Source organism: Phaethon aethereus, assembly GCF_964289735.1.
Source record: "Phaethon aethereus genome assembly, chromosome: 11".
NCBI classification, from domain to species: Eukaryota; Metazoa; Chordata; class Aves; order Phaethontiformes; family Phaethontidae; genus Phaethon; species Phaethon aethereus.
This window is the reverse complement of record NC_138587.1, coordinates 20979844-20998372: the sequence shown is the minus strand read 5'-3', so window position 1 is coordinate 20998372 and position 18529 is coordinate 20979844. Positions and strand designations below refer to the sequence as shown.

At 37.7% G+C, this 18529-nt stretch overlaps 1 protein-coding gene across 10 annotated transcripts in view; it reads right to left on the bottom strand.

The window, feature by feature from the left end:
- ATP2B2 (ATPase plasma membrane Ca2+ transporting 2) overlaps positions 1-18529 on the bottom strand; it is a gene marked incomplete at its 5' end in the record, with an annotated part of 183588 nt that overhangs the window by 91781 nt on the left and 73278 nt on the right. For all 10 annotated transcript variants that reach the window (XM_082004632.1, XM_082004634.1, XM_082004635.1 and 7 more), the window contains 3 exons: positions 1316-1441; positions 9178-9303; positions 10315-10572. In XM_082004632.1, the coding sequence (XP_081860758.1) occupies positions 1316-1441; positions 9178-9303; positions 10315-10572 (510 nt within the window). The remainder of the gene's footprint in view (positions 1-1315; positions 1442-9177; positions 9304-10314; positions 10573-18529) is intronic.

Sequence of the window (18529 nt, the reverse complement as noted above, 5' to 3'; positions counted from 1 at the left end):
CCAAACAGGTACGCAAGTCGCGCCCTCCCACCTACGCATCCCTACGTGCTGCCGGATCGCGGAAGGTCCGTGTCTAGGAGTCCTTCTCTTAATGACAGCAGATCAAACTCTACGTATAGTGTTCAAAACTAGTCTGACGTGAAAGAGTTTTACTTTGGGAAGTGTCGGTCTTTCTCCTTTTAATGTCGCTGGAACTCAGGATGCCTAGCAGGTATTGTGCGTTTCTGTGCAGAAATGAAACGGTAAACGTTTCACAAAGCTTTTCATCAACTAAAAAGGCATCTCCTCAGAGAAACATGGACTCAAGTGCAACCACTTGTTGAACATGTTCAGAAATGGAAATTCTAGGTCATGGAAACCGTCTGAATTTGGCCTTCCTCTCTGCAGCTTCAAATTAAAAGGATGGCAATGAAAAAAGGTGGAATCACACTGCCTGACAGATACTAAGTAAAATGTTCAGTAAAGCTATAATTACTTCAAATAGAGTGGAAATGTCTCAAAAAACCCCCATATTAATTGGCCCTTAACTGTGGCTGAAAGATAAATATTCTTAGAACAAACTTGGAACACAATTCTGAAAGTAGACGTGAACAATTTACAAGACTGTATGAACAAAAACTGGAAAGGACACCCATTAAATCATGTTTCTGCTTATTGTGCAACCCATAAATTAGCAATTGCTTATGATATCGCACTATAATAAGGTGAAAAGTCTAAAGAGTCGCCTTGATTTCATTAACTGATACCGGACATCAAAGTTAAACTCTCTGTTAACATTAACTGCTACTTTTTTGTCTTTTACTATTCTTAGTTTGACTTTTACATCTTAAGAAATTAAAATGCCTCTGAAGTCAGTCACTGACATTAAACAACTAGGCTAGTAAAAAGCCACACTTTATCTTTATTTTATTTTTGAAGCTCAAAGAGTTCTAATTCCATGGCCAAGTTTTGGGGCTTTTTTTCTGAAAAAAATATTATATAGATGTAAATGCTCAAGAGCAAAACCTTAGCGAATTTTAGGTGAGTATGGATTTATGTAAAGAAGAGACGGCAATGGGAGTATGCCCTTGTATTCCCTTGCACTTCATTATGTATTGAGAGTCTGCAGTTTCACACTGGAAAAACGTCTTGTTATCCAATGTATTTATTGGTTAACAGCTTTTGCTGTTTTTCTGTGTGACATGTAATGACAAAAATGTATACAAAAAAAGGAAGCTTTTAAAATCATATTTATTTGTCAAGAATGGAGGAAAGCTCTGGCTACAGAAAGCCGAAGAGCTTTCTTCAGAGCATCCCTATGTGTTGTGAAATTTACCTTTCTTGTCTTTCTTTTCTTCTTCTTCTCCTCCAGCACCTAGCAGAGTAAAGATGATGCCTGTCTGAGAATTCACACCCACAGCAGTCACAAGCATTCGTCCAGAGCCTTCCATGACGTGAGTACCTGGAAATATGCAACGTAAGTTATATATAGCTAAAAAAATAAAAAGAACAACCATTAAATATTTTATGCAATATTTTTACTATAGTAGTGAGAGATATTTGTTACACTTTAAAAATCTATTTTGAGGCTGATATAATTGCATCCCCAAAATAATCCCTATTGTTGTATATTGTTCTCAACCAAGAATAGATGCTTAACTGCAAATCTTAGGGTGCGCATCCATTAACCATGCACATCAGGTTCCCTTTTTAAAAGAAATGTTGTAACGACCCAAATTTACGTCACCTTGGAAGATAGTAGTTTAGCTTCACACAGCTAATTCTTGTAACTCTGAAAATATTTTTTCAGAACTCTGCAAACATTTCTCTGTGACTCTAATCAAGATTACACGGACTGTACATAGAATGCTATTACATAAATGAAGTGAAATTATGTGTGCAATTTCTCTCATCTTTCTCAGTTATGGTTGATTTACAGGCATAGAAAAAAAATATTTTTGAAGACAATTTCACATCTTCAAACTTGAAAAAACTTCAAGGAGATGATTAATTAAATCAGGAGATTCCCAAATAGCAAGAAGAATTTGACGTACACTTGAAAATACGAGAGATTTCTATTACTCTAAACCAAATCAAAATGTACATTAAGTTCTTCTGAGGAGGATCATTTGTTTAACTAGGTAATTTTTTCATTGTATTAATCTGAGAAGTATTTCATGCTTTATTGTATAGAAATTGTTTATTTGCAGCTATATTTTCCTATACCAAACCAAATGTTAGGTGCATCTAAGATCATAACCTCTTAGAAACCTTTTGCTATGAGTTGTGGAAACACAAACAAATAGAAATTTCTAGAAATTATCAAAGGTATTCTGATTTACATTTTGGAAAAAATTGTAACAGAAGATTTGCAAAAGATCAGTGCAATTGCACACTGGCAATTTCTTAAATAAGTTAGGAAGTGAAAAACAACCTGTTGTGATGTGTTTAAGGACAACTTACTATAAGCTTATTACGAAAAACTGTCATTGAAGCATAGGAACAAAGGTATCAAGGATGACATCATCAAATGACTAATTTGTGATTTTTATATGGTGAGAAAGTCTTAATCTAAAAAGTTCATTATTGAAGTAATACTTAAAATGGTGAAGAGCAACATCCTTAGCAGGTAGTTTAAAAGATATAAAGCAGATCAGTAGGGCTCCTATGAAACAGATGAAAAACAAATACATAATGACTAGAAACTACTGATAGATAAACCTGTTCATTGAAACAGACTTTATATTTTATTCTTTAGTAGCAGAAAATTATGTTATGCCTATTAAGAGTAAGTCACTGTGAGAACACAGAGGAAAAGCAATCATTTCTTAACACAAAGTTGACAGAACAAGCTAGGATTGAAAGTTTACGGCGCTTGGGCTTTTTAAATACTCATTCCTGCATTTGAAGAAGGAAGTAGTTTGGAAACTATGAAAATAGACTGTAACGCACAAACTCTTAGCCTTGAGAAAAAAAATCATTGTATTCAAAAAAAGATAAACATATATTTACACCTCCAAGTGAACTATGGATGGACACACGGTTAACTGGAACCTGCTCAGAAAGTATTCTAACTGTTTTTAATCCTAGGTGCCATAGCTTTAAAGAAATTCTGTTTTAAGACCAGGCATTATTGCAGACTTGTGGGACATCAGACCAGAGACCAGATGGAATCGAACACAGTCCAGTAATTACATTTTCCTTGTGGGGGTGGGGGGTGTGTGGAGAGAGAAAGAATTTTACTCTTCTTCTGAAGCTATTTGTTGGTTTAAGAGTCTTTAAGTCAACTAAATGGTTTGACCATTCTGGTAATAAACCAGTTACACTGCTTATAATACTCCCTTCACTCTTGTCACTGCAGCATTTGTGACAAACCGCTATTCTTTGCTGGGTTTTAACCTATTGTTCCTTAGATCCTCACCTCACTTCAAAAGTTACGTCATACTGCTTTACAGTTGTTAAGTTTGCCATAAATGTAAGGTTCTCCCTTTACCTTCCTTAAGACAACATCACACTCTCATTCATTCTGTACCAGCATGAATTAGGTAGGGTCATTAACTGACTGGTCCTAAACAATTCTGTGGCTAACGAGGTAAAAGTTCTGGTGTGGATGTTCTCACCTATCTTACCTCTATCACTTACCCACTACCATCACCAACCACCACTCACTATTTTAACTAAAGTGAAGTCGTTCACTGATGCCCGTCGTTCTGAAAGATACTGAAAAAGAAAAGAAATCTTCAAACAAGCTTTCTGCAAGCTCCCGCAAAATGGCTTTTACCCAGCTGAACTGTGAGCCTGTTGCATGCAGCAGATGGGGAATATACTTCATTTCTCATGGAGAGTCTTACTGGATATTCAGACCTGCTAAACCGGAATGGCCATGGAAAGATTATTTCTCCCCTCCCTTTTTAAAAAACATTTTACTGGGTTCATCCTCATCTACTTACATTCATTTCATTGAATTATCTCAAAAGCTGAAAAAAGGAAAGATATGTGGACCTGTGTCTGTAAATAGATCAATATTTATACACACACACACACTTGCAACCCATTTTTTTTTTTAAATCCCATTTTCTTATTACTGCTCATCAGTTGCTCTCCTAGAACATACTAAGCAATGCAACTATCTATCTATAATCAAAATATCTTCCTCTAAATAATCAAAATCTCTCATGTTCTTAAAAGGAAGCAGAAACACAGAGCAGACAGAACATCTGTCAGCACTAAGTCTAATTTGAGAGCATAAATATCTCATCAGAACACTAAGAAAATTTCAGCAGAAATAAGCCAAATAAATACAGAAATGCACAAACGGACAGATACATTAAAAAAAAAAAAAAAAGCAGCAGACCTTCTCAGTGCATTGAGAGCTGTTCCTACGGCTTTTTGTGATAAAATTTGATTCCTTAAAAAGTCATTTGGTTTCTTTCATACGACAGAGCAAAACATCACAAACATACAAATTAGGACAGCCACCCAAACAACAAAAAACAAGTTACATTCAAGCCTAAAGGAACAGAAAAGATCTTTAAAAATCAGAATAGGCTTGGTTGTATTGGTTCAGGCAAAACAAAAAACGTCTGAAACTGAAGTCAGAAATTGAGAGGAACCTCCTTTAAGATGCAACACCACTTAAAATATATTTTAATTAAGAACTTGCTTTTAGTATTCCTGTGTTTTGTTTTGAAGGAATCTTCTGTGTTGCACTAGAAAGGTGGGTAGAAATACCTTCCAAAAAATTGGGCATGTACACCTATGTTTCAAAGCCAGCTCTATTAAGAAAATGTGCACCCATCAGATTTCAAGCTTACCTCTGCAAACCTGGAAAGGGCAAAAATGTCTGAACTTGAAATGCCTTTCTGAACTTTTTCTTAACCTTAGTCTTGTAAAACATAATTCAAAACCGTTGAGGTGCATACAAAAGCATGGTTTAGGGCAGGTACTAATTTATCATCAGATTATGTTCTACCAGTAGCATTGGAAAAATTCTTCAGCATTTAAGCTAAACCAAAGAGCTGAACCTCCTTCCACCTAACTCGGGTAATTTCACCATTTAAATGGTATTATAATTATACTAGCTTGAATAAAGAAATGGGCTCTATGACTTCAATCATCTATTGTTATATAAATGGCATTCTGGAATGAGAGCATGTTTTTCACTTATCTGTACACTAAGCACGTATTTCAACTTCCTGTTGAACAATTCTACTGACTTCTTTCCCTCTCAAGACTAATTTTGCAATATTAGTAAGGTACCTTTTTTTTACATGCTATGTATTTAATTTAAAGAACTGTGACTATCCCAAGATAGAAAAGGAAGAAGACTAGTTTAGCAAGAAGAGGGATAAACATATTCAACAGATAATGAACCTATTACAGCACCTACTTTTCAGACAAAAACGCAACTAAACATGAGACTGCTCAGAAACCCTCAAATCTAATAATAGTACTGGTGAAACAGATTGGAAATCGGGCTGAAAAACAAGAAAAGAAAGCCAGAGCATGCCAGTTTGGGGGTTTTATATTGTTTTGCTACTTCCAACAAACTTGGGGTGAACAAAAAATCTCTATCTGCATATCTAAACAACTGTTTTAGTCACTGCAATTATTAAGACGTAACTGAAATTACTCATAAAGTGAACCAACCATCAGAATAACCTCTATGAAAAAAAGAGTTTCCCAGAAAAAACTCATCTACAGGTAATTTCAACACATCCAAATAATTTGGAACTTTTGAAGTAAGCTGCGTGTTTCTGAAAATTTCTGCAGTGCTAGAAGCCTAGCTTGGAATCTCTTCTGGCAGGGAATTAAGACCGAATCAGAACTATTTTTCTCCAGGCAATAACTGACCCGATTCCTTAATCAAGCGTCCTTTTTATTTCCAAAACCTAACAAAGAACCGTAACCAAGAGATTCCTTTTCTGTATTTGTGCTTGAATAAGCTCTGTTTTCTTTGTCTCAAATCCTTGTTCTGCATCGATCGAAACACGCATTTGTAAAAGTTACGTTAGGATAAAGTAATGTTCTGTCGGTCTCAGCTCAGTAAGAACTATACTAGGTCAGCTCCTCTGTGTAGCTCTTTCACACCTTAATCAAATTAATACCTGGGGAAAAAAGGTTTAAACAGTAAGCCTCATAAGGTGTTGTTTACAACGTTAACCGTTATAATACGTGCTACCCCAAAATGCTTCACAGTTGTGCCGTACTGAGGCCAGACTCACATTCAAAACGTATTTAGGAATCATGGATTTCTGGGAACGTTGAACTACACAAAACCTAAAGGCCCCAGCAGCTTCGGTCGAGGCAGTTCAGCAGCCGCCAGGCTGGTTAGCCACGCTGCCTTCATCTGTTGGTTAACACACGCCCATGCTCATTGCAAAGAAATTCAACGTCACCACAGTCTAGTTTAAGCTGATGGCTTTTGATGCGATGGCGTAAGCTACGCCACGCATGCCAATCCCTTAACTAACTAAAAGAAGGAAAATGTTTTAGACAGCAGTATAGTGGAGCTGTGGAAGAGAAGCTGCTGCCTTTCGTTTCAGGTATGTCAGAGTCTGTATTGCCGTTTCTGCCTTCCTAGGTGGTACCAAATGCGCTACATACAGATGGAAATGAACCATCTGGTTTAGTCAGCACTTGTACTCTTAGAATTGCTTCTCACAGTAAATGACTATCTGGATGATTAAACAGGACATTAAGCACAGAAACTAATTTAGTTTAATTATGTCGTTGAAACTGATTGAATATTGAAAATGTCGTTTCAGGTGCCAATGGTGAACATAATATTTCCTGATTCGGGGTGTTTATATTTCACCAAATTTAGACTCACAAAACAAACCGTGGCTGCAATTCAAATGTTACCTTTTTTCAGTTATTCCTCTGTCAAACCTGAACTGTTTTTATTTCCAAAAGATGATTAAGGGGGAACAGTGGCAAGCAACCCTGACAACATTTGTCTAAATTCGAAAAGCCTACCTGGAGATAAGTTACTGATGTCTTCAGGTACAAAGATAGGAAGAAAATTTAAGGTCTGTTTGAAGTTTTTTGTAGGGGGTTGGTTTGGTGGTTTGTTTTGGTTTTTTTTTTTCAAACAAGTTTTATGAAAATACAGGTCGAGGCCAACATCCAACAGGAACTCAGTTTTTAAAGCAGGTCAAACCCAGCCTAAAAGACACGGTGGTTTCCAAGTTTTGGGGTTTTGGGCTACTAACAATTTCCAGCCGGCACATCAGCTCCCTGATCATTGGGATTAAACCTTGCACTGTATCTATGGAAGACAGTAGGTTTTTTTCACGATAGAATCTCAAACCATCAACTCTGCTCATGAGCAAATAGAGTTCGGGGATTTTCTAAAACAGCACGAGTAAAAATCCATTAGTCTGAGTACAGACCAAAGGTGCGTGCAGTGCTTGTTCAAACGTTACATTACTTCTTGACCTCCTTTGTAATCACAATAGAGATTATATAGTAATAGAGAAAAATAAAGGGTATAAACTTTATTTAACTCTGCAATAAAAAAAATAAAGACAAATTTCTCTCCTTATGGTAAAGAAATTTGAGTTTTGGGAAGCAAGACAAAAACATCTTTTCTCCTAACTTGACTGCTTTCCCTTTCTCTTCCCACCATGCCTTTCAGGGCAATGCCTTCATGTTTTTTTCACAGCCACCACTGAAACCTACTGATATTCAAAAAGATCTAATTAAATTTAGGAGTAAGTGAGAATACACGAATCCATGGAAAATTCATAATCGGAAAACCTCTAGAATTCAAAAACAGGACATTTTAATTGGTAGAAGTCTCTGATATTTCATGATAGAAGTTTCTATAAGAAAATATCATTATTAAAACTTACCTCTTTAAAATGAAAATTTTATGCCAATTACTAAGTTATATTTACAAAACAGTACATCTATCAGCTAAGAAAAAAAGAAATGGAAAAAATGCACAAATATTTCAAGGACAACAATGGATTACAAGAGCAAAGAAATTTGTTTTGCTGTTTTATTCTCAGAATCGATAGTAATTTTTGGTGTCATTTGAAAAAAATAATTTTTAATACACAGTTTCAGGCATAAAGATGCTTGAAACTTGCTAAAGTTAAAATTAGTTAACATGATCTTTTGTAATATGAAGTCTGTGGCGGTGGCAAGTCCGCAAATAATATTGGCAATTTCTTAAGTTAATGCAGCCACCTTTTAACTGAAATCTGATGGTTTTTTACCAGACCTCAATTCCATAATTCACGTAAGAAAAACTCATAATCTCATAGTCAGTGAAGTAATGACTGATTTTAAATTTGGAAAGGATTTGCACTGTTAATTCATTAAAAATTATCACATCCTTACTTGTCACTACTTGTCTCTTCTGAACAAAAGCATTTCCCAACAGTTGGTGCCTGGGAAACACCAGCTCAAAGAAGCGGGATGTGGGCAGGATTTCTGCGGGAACATGTACTTACCTGCTGTATTGCAACATAAATATTCTATTTGGGATGACTCTTGGCTGACTGTACAACCAGACAGCAAAGAGAATCCTTTTCATGAATAAAAAGTTATATTGTATTTGAAAATGACTGTTTCGGGTTATAACACATTGATGATCGTTACGAGATCAGCAGGCTGTTATTTTGCGATCACATCCCAGCTGGAATCTATTGACAACCAACCTATTTAGAGACTATCTTTATTAGAATTTTTTAAAAAATCAATTCTGTTTAAATGCTTCACTGTACAGACTTATATTACAAAATACAAATACTACAAATAACTTGAATTTAGCACAGAAGTCAAGCCCACAATATTTTAGTATATCCATTTCCTTTTTCTATTGCGTCTAGTACACACAGAAAGTGTTTAAAGAGATTTAACAGGCTTTGAAATTTAACGGTTAAATTAAAAGTAGCATACAATGAATTGAAACAATTGTTATTTCCCCATGTGATACTTTCCTTTCCCTCTGAAAATGTTTCATTACTTTCTCAATTTATAAAATAAGTATGATGCCCAGAAATAATTGCACACAATCAAAAAAACAATAGCATGTCTTCTGAATGACAGACAAGGCCAGTGTCTGTGTTCAAAAGATCAGTTGTATCTACGTTACCAAAACCTCCTGGCATGGGAAAAACAAACCAAACCAAACCTGAACAAAGCAGTGCGTAAGAGAGAACTTGTCAAGAATTCGGGCAGATTTACCTGACAGTAGCATTGGGTCTTTGTCAACAGACTTGCGGACTTGGTCTGACTCTCCAGTTAAAGAGCTTTCATCAATTTTAAGATCGTTTCCTTGAATAAATATCCCATCGGCAGGCAGAAGATCACCTTTCAGTAAGAACATGGTAATGGAAAATCACAGTGGTTTATTAAGATTGCTTTTATTATTACATAATTATTTTTATTCTAAAATCACAATTAACAACAATTGCATTAAAATGTAAGAGGAAAGCAAAAGTGAAGAACTACTACCGTATTAGTCCACATTAGCCGTATTATTGCAATCCTTTAGGGAAGGGCCTTTGTATTGCGATTATTTTTTGCCTAATGCTATCCCAGAGTCAGAATGCATCACGTTTAACATACGACGAACATAACAATCACTGAGATTCGGCAGGAGGAGTACTCTTCTTCACGTAACCTGAAGGTTTCTCTATCGGACTTCACAGGAATTAACAGTGGCTAATAAACAGTCAAGCTGCCCTTTCCCCTTCCCCTCTCAGGAGGCTCCTTAGCTACGTCTAGGAGAAACCTGAGAGTTGATAGGACAGGCGTTTTGGTGGAATTTGCCAGCTCACTCAACAGAGCACACAGAGGTCCTGCAGAAGTCTTCCTGTTCACGGGAGCCTAGGGCTTTCCCCATGGCATGTAATGATAAGGCATCCACCCGCTAGAAGCACCCCATCCGAAGGGACTTACAGGATCCACAGCTCTGGAGCAGCCTACCAAGTGGGCTGAGCACAGAGGCACATTCCCTCTCACAGAGCGTTTAAAAATACTCCCTCTTATTCCTAACTGGACTGAAACAAAAAATCCCAAATAGCGTAAGCCTCCATGAAAGAGAGAACTGCCTTTGTATGAACAGTTCTTGTCCTTGGCAGCGAAAGGAAGCGAAGACTACAGAAATAAAATCAATTACCTAGTGCAATTTTATAGCAAGTATCTGAGGTTTTCCTTTTGCCCTAACAGCCAAACTGTTATCTTACCATGGGCAGTAATGACACCACATAAGTCTGTGTCTTTTAAATCACTTCCAGTGAAGTGAGCATCTTCTGCTAGAAAGGGAAAGGGGAATAAACACAAGTCCAGAAAAGCAGACATCTAGTTGACGGAACTTACCGTATTTCACCTGTGCAATGTCACCAACTACTATCTCTGCCACTGGGATTTGGATAACCTGTCCACCTCGCACAACAGTAAATTTCTGTTCCTGCTCAATACGACTTTGAAGCCCACGAAACTGCTTCTCCTTGCTCCAGTCATTGAAGGCAGTGACAAGTACAACACAGATAACAGAGAGGAGGATGGCAGCACCTTCAATCCAGCCAGCTTCAGCCTCACCTTCATCTTCAGCTCCTCCTGTTGCAGTACCACACCCTGCAAAGACATTAAGAACCATTCAGTCAAGCGAAGATCGGGTTTATCGTGGTTATCACAAGAAGAAAAACTTGCTGTGAAATGACAAGGTTAAGGAATAGAACTGCTCTTCGAATTACCTTCTGCTAAATGAAACATGGCAGAATAGAGAAAAAGTAGAAATAAAGATGTCTGAGGAAAAGCGAAAGAAAACAAATCAAGAGAAATTTTAGATCTTTTAATTCTTCTACTGAACAAGCTATCCTTTGTAAACCCAAACTAAACAAAAGGAAACAGAAGGCACCAGGTCTGTTTTCTAATGGAAGGGTTGATAGCTTCACCTGAGCCATCGAGCCTTTCCAGAGTACGGAGGACTTCCTAAGAGCGGCAAGAAGGCCTAAAACAATGAGTAACATCAATCAGTGCAAAGCAATGGAATTAAATTAAGATTAAAGAAAACAGATTAGATTATAATAGATTTAAGAAATAATCAATACAATTTCTAAATGTTCTCAACTAAACGCACTTATAAGGAACACTTGTTTAAAAAATACTGAGATGAACTAAGTATATTAGTATTTAAATGTGATAACGAAATGTGTTAGGAAACACTGAGTAAAAATAACAGCCTAATAATAATTCATCATTCTTCCTTACAGAGGAATATAGGGGCATGCTTATAGAACTGTAAGTACATTATTTTTGTCACAAGTAAACCAGTATTACAAAAAATACATGCTGTGTATTAATTCTGAAGTGTTAATTCTGAATTGCTTTATACATATCTGCTAATTATTTATTTCAAAGTAATATACAATTAAAATTCAAATAGATTTCCTAGATAGCATTCACAAAATAAAACTAGTATAGCTCTCTTCCTTAATGAAGTAAGACCTAAAAAAAGAGAGTTTATAATAGGGGACAGCAAAGTATACATACTAGAATCACTCAATTCAGAGTTACCCCAACTGACAGGAGAGGGAAAAAAAAAAAAAACCCAACTCAGTCGGAACAATAGAGCCTCCACTCCTGAGCGACCCAGGGAGAAAAGAAATATTTTAATTTTCCATGCAGATCTGAACGAGGTAGGCATTTGACATCACTTTTCCATCTTACCCAGGTACCAGGGAGTTTAGCAACTTAGCAACTGTGTTGCTTCCATCTATGACTAAAGTTTAATTTTGGTATATTCATCACCTGTCACTAGAGGGAACTAACAAGCAATTCGATTTCTATTTTTAAGTTACAAAGATTTCCCTGTACATAAGCATCATAATTCATTAACCAGCTGGGTAATTACTCTTGCATACGAACAGTAACAAAATTACCGCAAGTCAAAGGAAGAAAGATGAGCCTGAACATCCACTAAGTGAACAGAAGAAAATGCATATAAAGGGAGTTTTCACCCATGTTCTCTGTAGTTTAAATTTAGACTTAACCTAATTGAAGGGCAAAGCACGCTCCCAAGAGAAGGGGCTTTCCTAGCAGGGGTGCCCTTGGACGGGTGACCCACGTGCACCTTTACCTGCAGTACAAGAACCTCGCTAAAGAGACCATTTTTATAGCACCCAAGAAAGACTAACTAACCCTTTATAAGTTCAGTACCTTAAGCCACTTAAAACCAGTCGCAAATGCAACTTAAAACCCACATTTTCAATTCCTTCCTTCAGCAGGACGTTATTTGGGGAAGGACTAATGAACTCTGCTCTGTTTAACTTTAATCATCTTATGTTAGATTTTAGATTCCTTCTCCAAATCAATAGATTTAATTTTGCCTTGTTTGAATTCAGTGGTTTCCTAGTACAAGTAATTCTGTTTTGGCAAATATAAGACAAAAATTCACTATTCCTTTTTCATTAGATATTATTTAGAATGAAATATCATAAAGATCTTATTTTTAACAGCACAACTCTCTCCTATTTCTCACAAAAGAAACATGGCCTGGTCTAGCCACAGTCGAAGACGGATTTTACTGCCTTTTTAGCTCATCGAAATTTAGTCCAGCTTGTACAAAAGTACACGCAGGTGTTGTTTCCTACGGTGATCCCTTCGCCCAGGTTACCTGACAACAGTAACGCGCAGATTGAACCACAGAGGTGAGTTCAAGAATTTGGAGAAAACAGACTGAACTTAGATGAAGTTCTTGGGAAGGGTCCCTAAATTTGACAAGCTTCCACACCGAATAACAATTCATGATTTTAACTTTTAAGATCCTGAGAAAATTCTCTGTAGCCCAGCGGAAACAACAGAAGTTCAAACGCGTGGCATTGAGTTGCTGTTCATTCAATCAGACAACGCTAAATCCGGCTGGAGGAAAGGTATTCGGAGGGGAAGAAGGAATTCCTGGAGTGAGAGCCAGGAGTAGAGCAATTAATGTAGACAGGGTCAAAACCAGACGTTAGTCTTTTAGATGGACGGAAGAAACGGTGAGTTGCTTTATGGATCTTGGAATCCTTACTGGTCGATATTCAACCTGGCTTTTATAAAACTACAAGTGTTGCTTCCTACAGTGATCCACCGGCCCGGGTTACCTGACACACTGGGGTAAACTGACCCATAGAGGTGGACAGGTAGCGTGAAGCAGACGCTGTTTTTATTTAATATGACTCAAAAGAATCAACCAGGATATGTTTTTTCTTTCCTCCCTCTCAAAGGGTCAGAACTCAGGACCACAATTCTGAAGAGCACAAAAAGGCTATGTTACACAAATGGGACTGCTCCTCACGGCCCTGCAGATCCCCAGGATCCTCATGTCCTCTCCCGTGTACCACGGACACGCGCGTCCCTGTCGGCTCTAGCTCATTCCCTCACTTAAACCCCCGCGTCAGATGCACGGTGGGCCTAAGCCGTCAGAGAACACTAGTGCCTCATGGTCAGTATGTGTCGGGCGAGGAGGAAGCGGCGTTTCACCTGCGTAAGGAGTTTGACGTAAAGGACTAGATATCTACAAGTTCAAGCAGCAGCTGAGCAAGGTTTTTGCATACCTAAGATTTGCAGGGAGATACTTGTAACAAGAGCTCAGAAAAGAAATTGCGCATTCTGTGGATCTAGCCTAATACAATTAAACCAGGCTCTTTAACCAAGCTGATCATCAGACTTTCCCAGAATCCTGTCTTTGCTTTTTACAGTCCCACAGAAATGAAATGGGATAAAAGTGCTAGGTAAATTAATGCAAAACGTGCACATCATTCTCATTATAGGAATAAACTCCAGCAACGTCAAGGGAGTAAAATAACTATCTAGTTCTTACAATAGTAAGATTTCAGAACAGATTTTTTTTAAACAGAGGTTTACAGACAAGCAGGATTTAAAAATGCAACCTGCCCTTCAAGAGATGACCTATCTGTCAGGAAACATTTTCTTGAACTATCTTGTGTTCTTGCTTCAAAACTATTTTAGAAGTAGTCCCTTTTAATAGGAAAATAGAAAATAGAAATAGAAAAACTTGGTGTAAGTTCGCAGAATTCTTTCTTATATACTTAAGGAAAACCTTTTTTTTTTAAATTTGCTTCTGCCATTATATCACACAGGGTTTTCTAGAAATTCTAGAAAGACTTATGTGAATTTACAGTAAGAAACTGTATGTATTCGTAGGAGAAAAAACACCATGTACTTCTTAACTATATACTTATACTACCTGTTCTCCTTCTGTAGTACGCAGAGTGGCACAGCATTGACTTTACAGATAAGGGGAAAATAAGGAATATAAATAAGACGCACAAAAGATGTAATAATAATACGCCTAAGTAGCAAGATATAGTTTAAAGCAACTAATGTTTATTAAGAATGCTCATATAAGCTTTAAAAAATTGCGTTAAGGTCTGAGATTGCTGTTATGCTTTCACGAGATAGTACTTGGTTCCCAATGTCACCGAAAAATATGCCTGAGATTTTATTGAAAGGCACAGACTGAAAGCACCATGAAAGAATTTTTAATATGCCTATGTGATTTGTGGTAGAGTTTTATTCCAAGACAGTGAATTGTGAAGTACTTATTTAAAATGATATTTAACATAGGTCCTACCTGTCAGAAAATTCAATTTCAAAAAAGTAAACAAGTTTTTAATATGAAGCTATTTTCTACCATAACCATGAACATATGCTGTGCACGTGTCATTCCCAAAGTCTCAGCCTCGTGAGACGGAAAACGCACACTCGGTTTGAAACTGAGATTATCAAGATTTGCCTGCCGGTCAAGGCTGTAACTCCTTTGGCACGGAAAGAGCAGATGAAGCCGTTGGGTGGATTAGCTCGTTCAAAAGGAGCGTGCAGGAACGCACCGGTGAAGCGACCCCCCAGAGCAGCGTTCGAGGAGACAAAAGGGGACTGATAGATTGTGTCCTCCATAAGGTATCTCAAAAGTACATCACCAAAAACTTGTGGAAAGAGAACAGAATTTTGAAAGCTTAAAATTTGACCAGAAATAGGTCAGCAAAGACTGTTGAAAAAGTTTCCTATAGAACGGAGATGAAAGGAAGACAGAATCCAAAGGTAAAGAGGATTCAGGAAAAAAAGAATGGGAAAGTAATTCACCAGCACACGTAGTCAGTCCATCTGAAGTCGTGGCAACCTGGGCTTCTGTCTCATCAGAGGCTGCGAGCAACAGCGATGGGCTACAAAAGCCGCCCAAGAAGCTGGAAAGCTGAGCAAATACCCAGGCACTCAGCCTGTGCTGCACCCATTCATGCACTTCATTAATTGCCAGTAATTGCAAAATTAGCCTGAGAAGCCTACTCTTCATTAGCAGTATTTTAATTATATATAAGGCTTTAGAAAGAAAAAAATAAGAAAGCAAGGCATAGGATATTAAAAAGGAAGGGAACTGTATGGTAGAAAAGACTTGAATACACCAAAATTCCCTGCCAAAAGGGGCGAGAAAGGAGAGGAAAATATCCAAGAGCAGGTTAAAGCACTTCAGGAAGGCAGTAAGTAAGAAACTTCACTGTAACTGACAGGACAAAATAATTTAGTTGATGTTATTCATCATTTCAATTTGGTGAAAGCCAGAAAGGGGGAAAGGGGCTTAAAAAAAAGAAAAAAAAAAAAAGGAAAAGGCCACAAATAGCCAGACAGCATCATCTCAGAGTTTACCAGGCTCGTGTCCTGGTGGAAACGAATGCTTTTAAGGTCATAGACACCATTTCAATATATGCTCCTCGTAATAGCAATCAAATCTGGGCAAATACAGAAAGAAACGCTGTGCAGCTAAAAAGAATATCTACTTCAGATTTCAAACAGTTATGAGAATTTTAAAGCTGCTTTGAATAGCATAACAGTTATAATTACAAACCATACGGTCTTAAGCTGCAGCACAGTAATTTTTAAATCAGAAAAAGTATATTTTTAAAAATCTGGGAACATCTGTATTCCTAAGTCCCAACCTACAGCACATACCTCTCAGCTACTCGTTTCAACCTACACATTTCTATTTTTAAGCTGAGAATACCTTGTGGCATTTAAATTCCCCAGGACAATCTCGTAACGCCCCCAGAAGTAATTTTTTTAGTCAGTCAAACCGGTTTTGTCATCAGAAAGACGACAGCTCCCATGATAAAAACTTTTTATTTAATCGCTTTCTGTAAAGACATTTTTCCTTCGCTGCAGCTCCAGCACGACCGTTACTACAGCAAATGGAGCAGCTCTACGTTACAGCTTTTTCGCTAGCGGAGCCGGGCTCTGTTACTAACATCACAAGGGATGTTACTTATTTCATCAAACGTATTCAGTTGGGTAGGAAAAGGAACAATGAGCAAAAACTACGCCATAAATCTCACAAACTCCCCTCCTTAACAAGATTTTTTTAAGCTGTAACAGATACCGTAATACTTATTTTTACAAATTCCTTGTTGCGTCGTATCATTTGCTGCAAAATTAGCCCAAAGAGCAACTGCCAGTTACCGAAGTACCAATATTCCTTCCCAAATTCCTCCGGGTGGTGACGCATCATCAGATGTTGAACCACTTCCAGCACAAGGCGGCGAGGCCGCAGCCCGGCAAAGCGCAAAGTGTCACTGCTGAGCCACGGCTAACAGCCACGGGGCAGAAATTACTAGAAAAATGAAAAATTACTTCAAAAATGAAGTTTTCTGTCTTCCTCTCATACTCTCCAAGGACTTACTCAACCGTGAAAACCAGCTTCTAGTTACTTGTAGTAAGTGAGACTGCGTTCTCCAGAAACACATTCGCTTCTGTGACCAGCCAAGCAGACGGGATTTACTAACGGGAGACATTTATACTACACACATTGCAGGTTTAGGGTGCTTGCATATTCACTAAGAGCGATTCTTGGATATTTATTTGAAAACAGTATTAAAATTCCTTGCTTTGTGATACATCAGTTAGTTATATAAGGAGTCATCGGGGAAGAGGGGGCAGAAAAAAGAAGAAATACTGTCCCTGTAGGTTAGTTACATAACTGTCGACTTCAGAGTTCAATATTAAATATTTACACAGTTCTGACATATTCATGCAAGGAAACAAATCTGTAAGCCCTGAAAGCACATATATATATATTCACACATTCCTCAGCCTGCTCACAAACATTTGTGAGCAGCGGAATGTTAATTAAAATACTCAGCTTCAAGAGATGCAATATGTCGAGCAAGATTCTTCTGACTGGCACCTCCAAGGAAACGCCTCTTGCGAAGATCAGTCAGAAGGACGGGGTCCTAACTCCACCCGAGGCGATGGAAGGGAGCAGGACCGTACAGCTATTTCTATAGTGTTTATATTCAGTTTTGTTTCCTTATGTTGCCACTTGGAGAAAAGGCCAATACGGGAATTTGAATCCCAAGCCCTGTTCTTTGGGATTGCAAGGGAAAGCCTTGACAGCCAGTCGTTACAGTTTTACTGTATATTGCTCAGAGCTAAAAATGTCTGGTAATTATAGCCACATATTCAAAAGGTAAAATACAGTTTTCAAATGTAAGAATCAGACCTTGAAAGTTGTTCTCTGTGTTTATTAATAAGAGTTCAAGTGCAGTTACTCAACAATGCTTACAAGGTCATGTCCTAGCTGAGTTTTACTTATGCAATTAATACTTCTGGAGAATCTCTTACTGGAAAATACGTGAGAAGGTTTTATATTCCATCCCAAAGTTCTAAACGTCATTACCTCATGTCCCCAGCTGAGAGTTAAGTCGTGCTTGGCAACCTGGAAATTTATCTAATGAGCAATATCTAAAAGCAACCCAGTTTTGTCGATGATCTACACATCTCTAATGAAGGGAAGGTATCTATGGGACTTAATTTTTTGCAGCCCAACACAGATTTGTAGAAACCAGATGTAGGTCACTTTACATTATGAAACAGTTATTTAATTTGCAGGTCCCACATGACACAACATGCACATTTTGCACTTTACAAGTTCCGAATGTGTTGTTACTGAAGCCAGCTCAAGTCTTCAATATCACTGACATCCAATAAGGAATGTGCTCCCTGAGCACACTTCGTGCTGGCAAACAGCGTAGAGCTGGTAGAGTCAAGCAAAACCAGAGTGAAACCATTCACTGGACAAATGCTTGGCTCCCGAAAACTGTTCCGCTTGATCCCATCTGTGTTTTAGAAGCCATACATCTGCTTTTTTCTATATCCATGGTGCATATAGTATAATTTCCATACTTCCTTTAGAGTTATCTGTTCTTCAGCATAGAGTGACACCTAAATCAGGCTGTCCTTGCTGACTCTCAGAAGTGGTGTATAACTTATGGTTTCTTTGTTGTTGCGTCTTACAGAGACACCAAACGTATGGCATTTCCAGATTTCCACATTACAAAAAAAATGTCAGTTGACAAACTGAAAAACCCCAAACCACTATTGGATGAGCAGAACCTCACTTGTTCTACTTCATTCAAAAGGTGGTGGGTTCAAAGGAAATAGGGGAAAGAGAGAGTCAGACAGACAGACAGACTGTACACCCAGCCAGAAACGTAGGAAGAATCAAGAAATGTGATTCAGAAAAGACAATATCTACTTAATA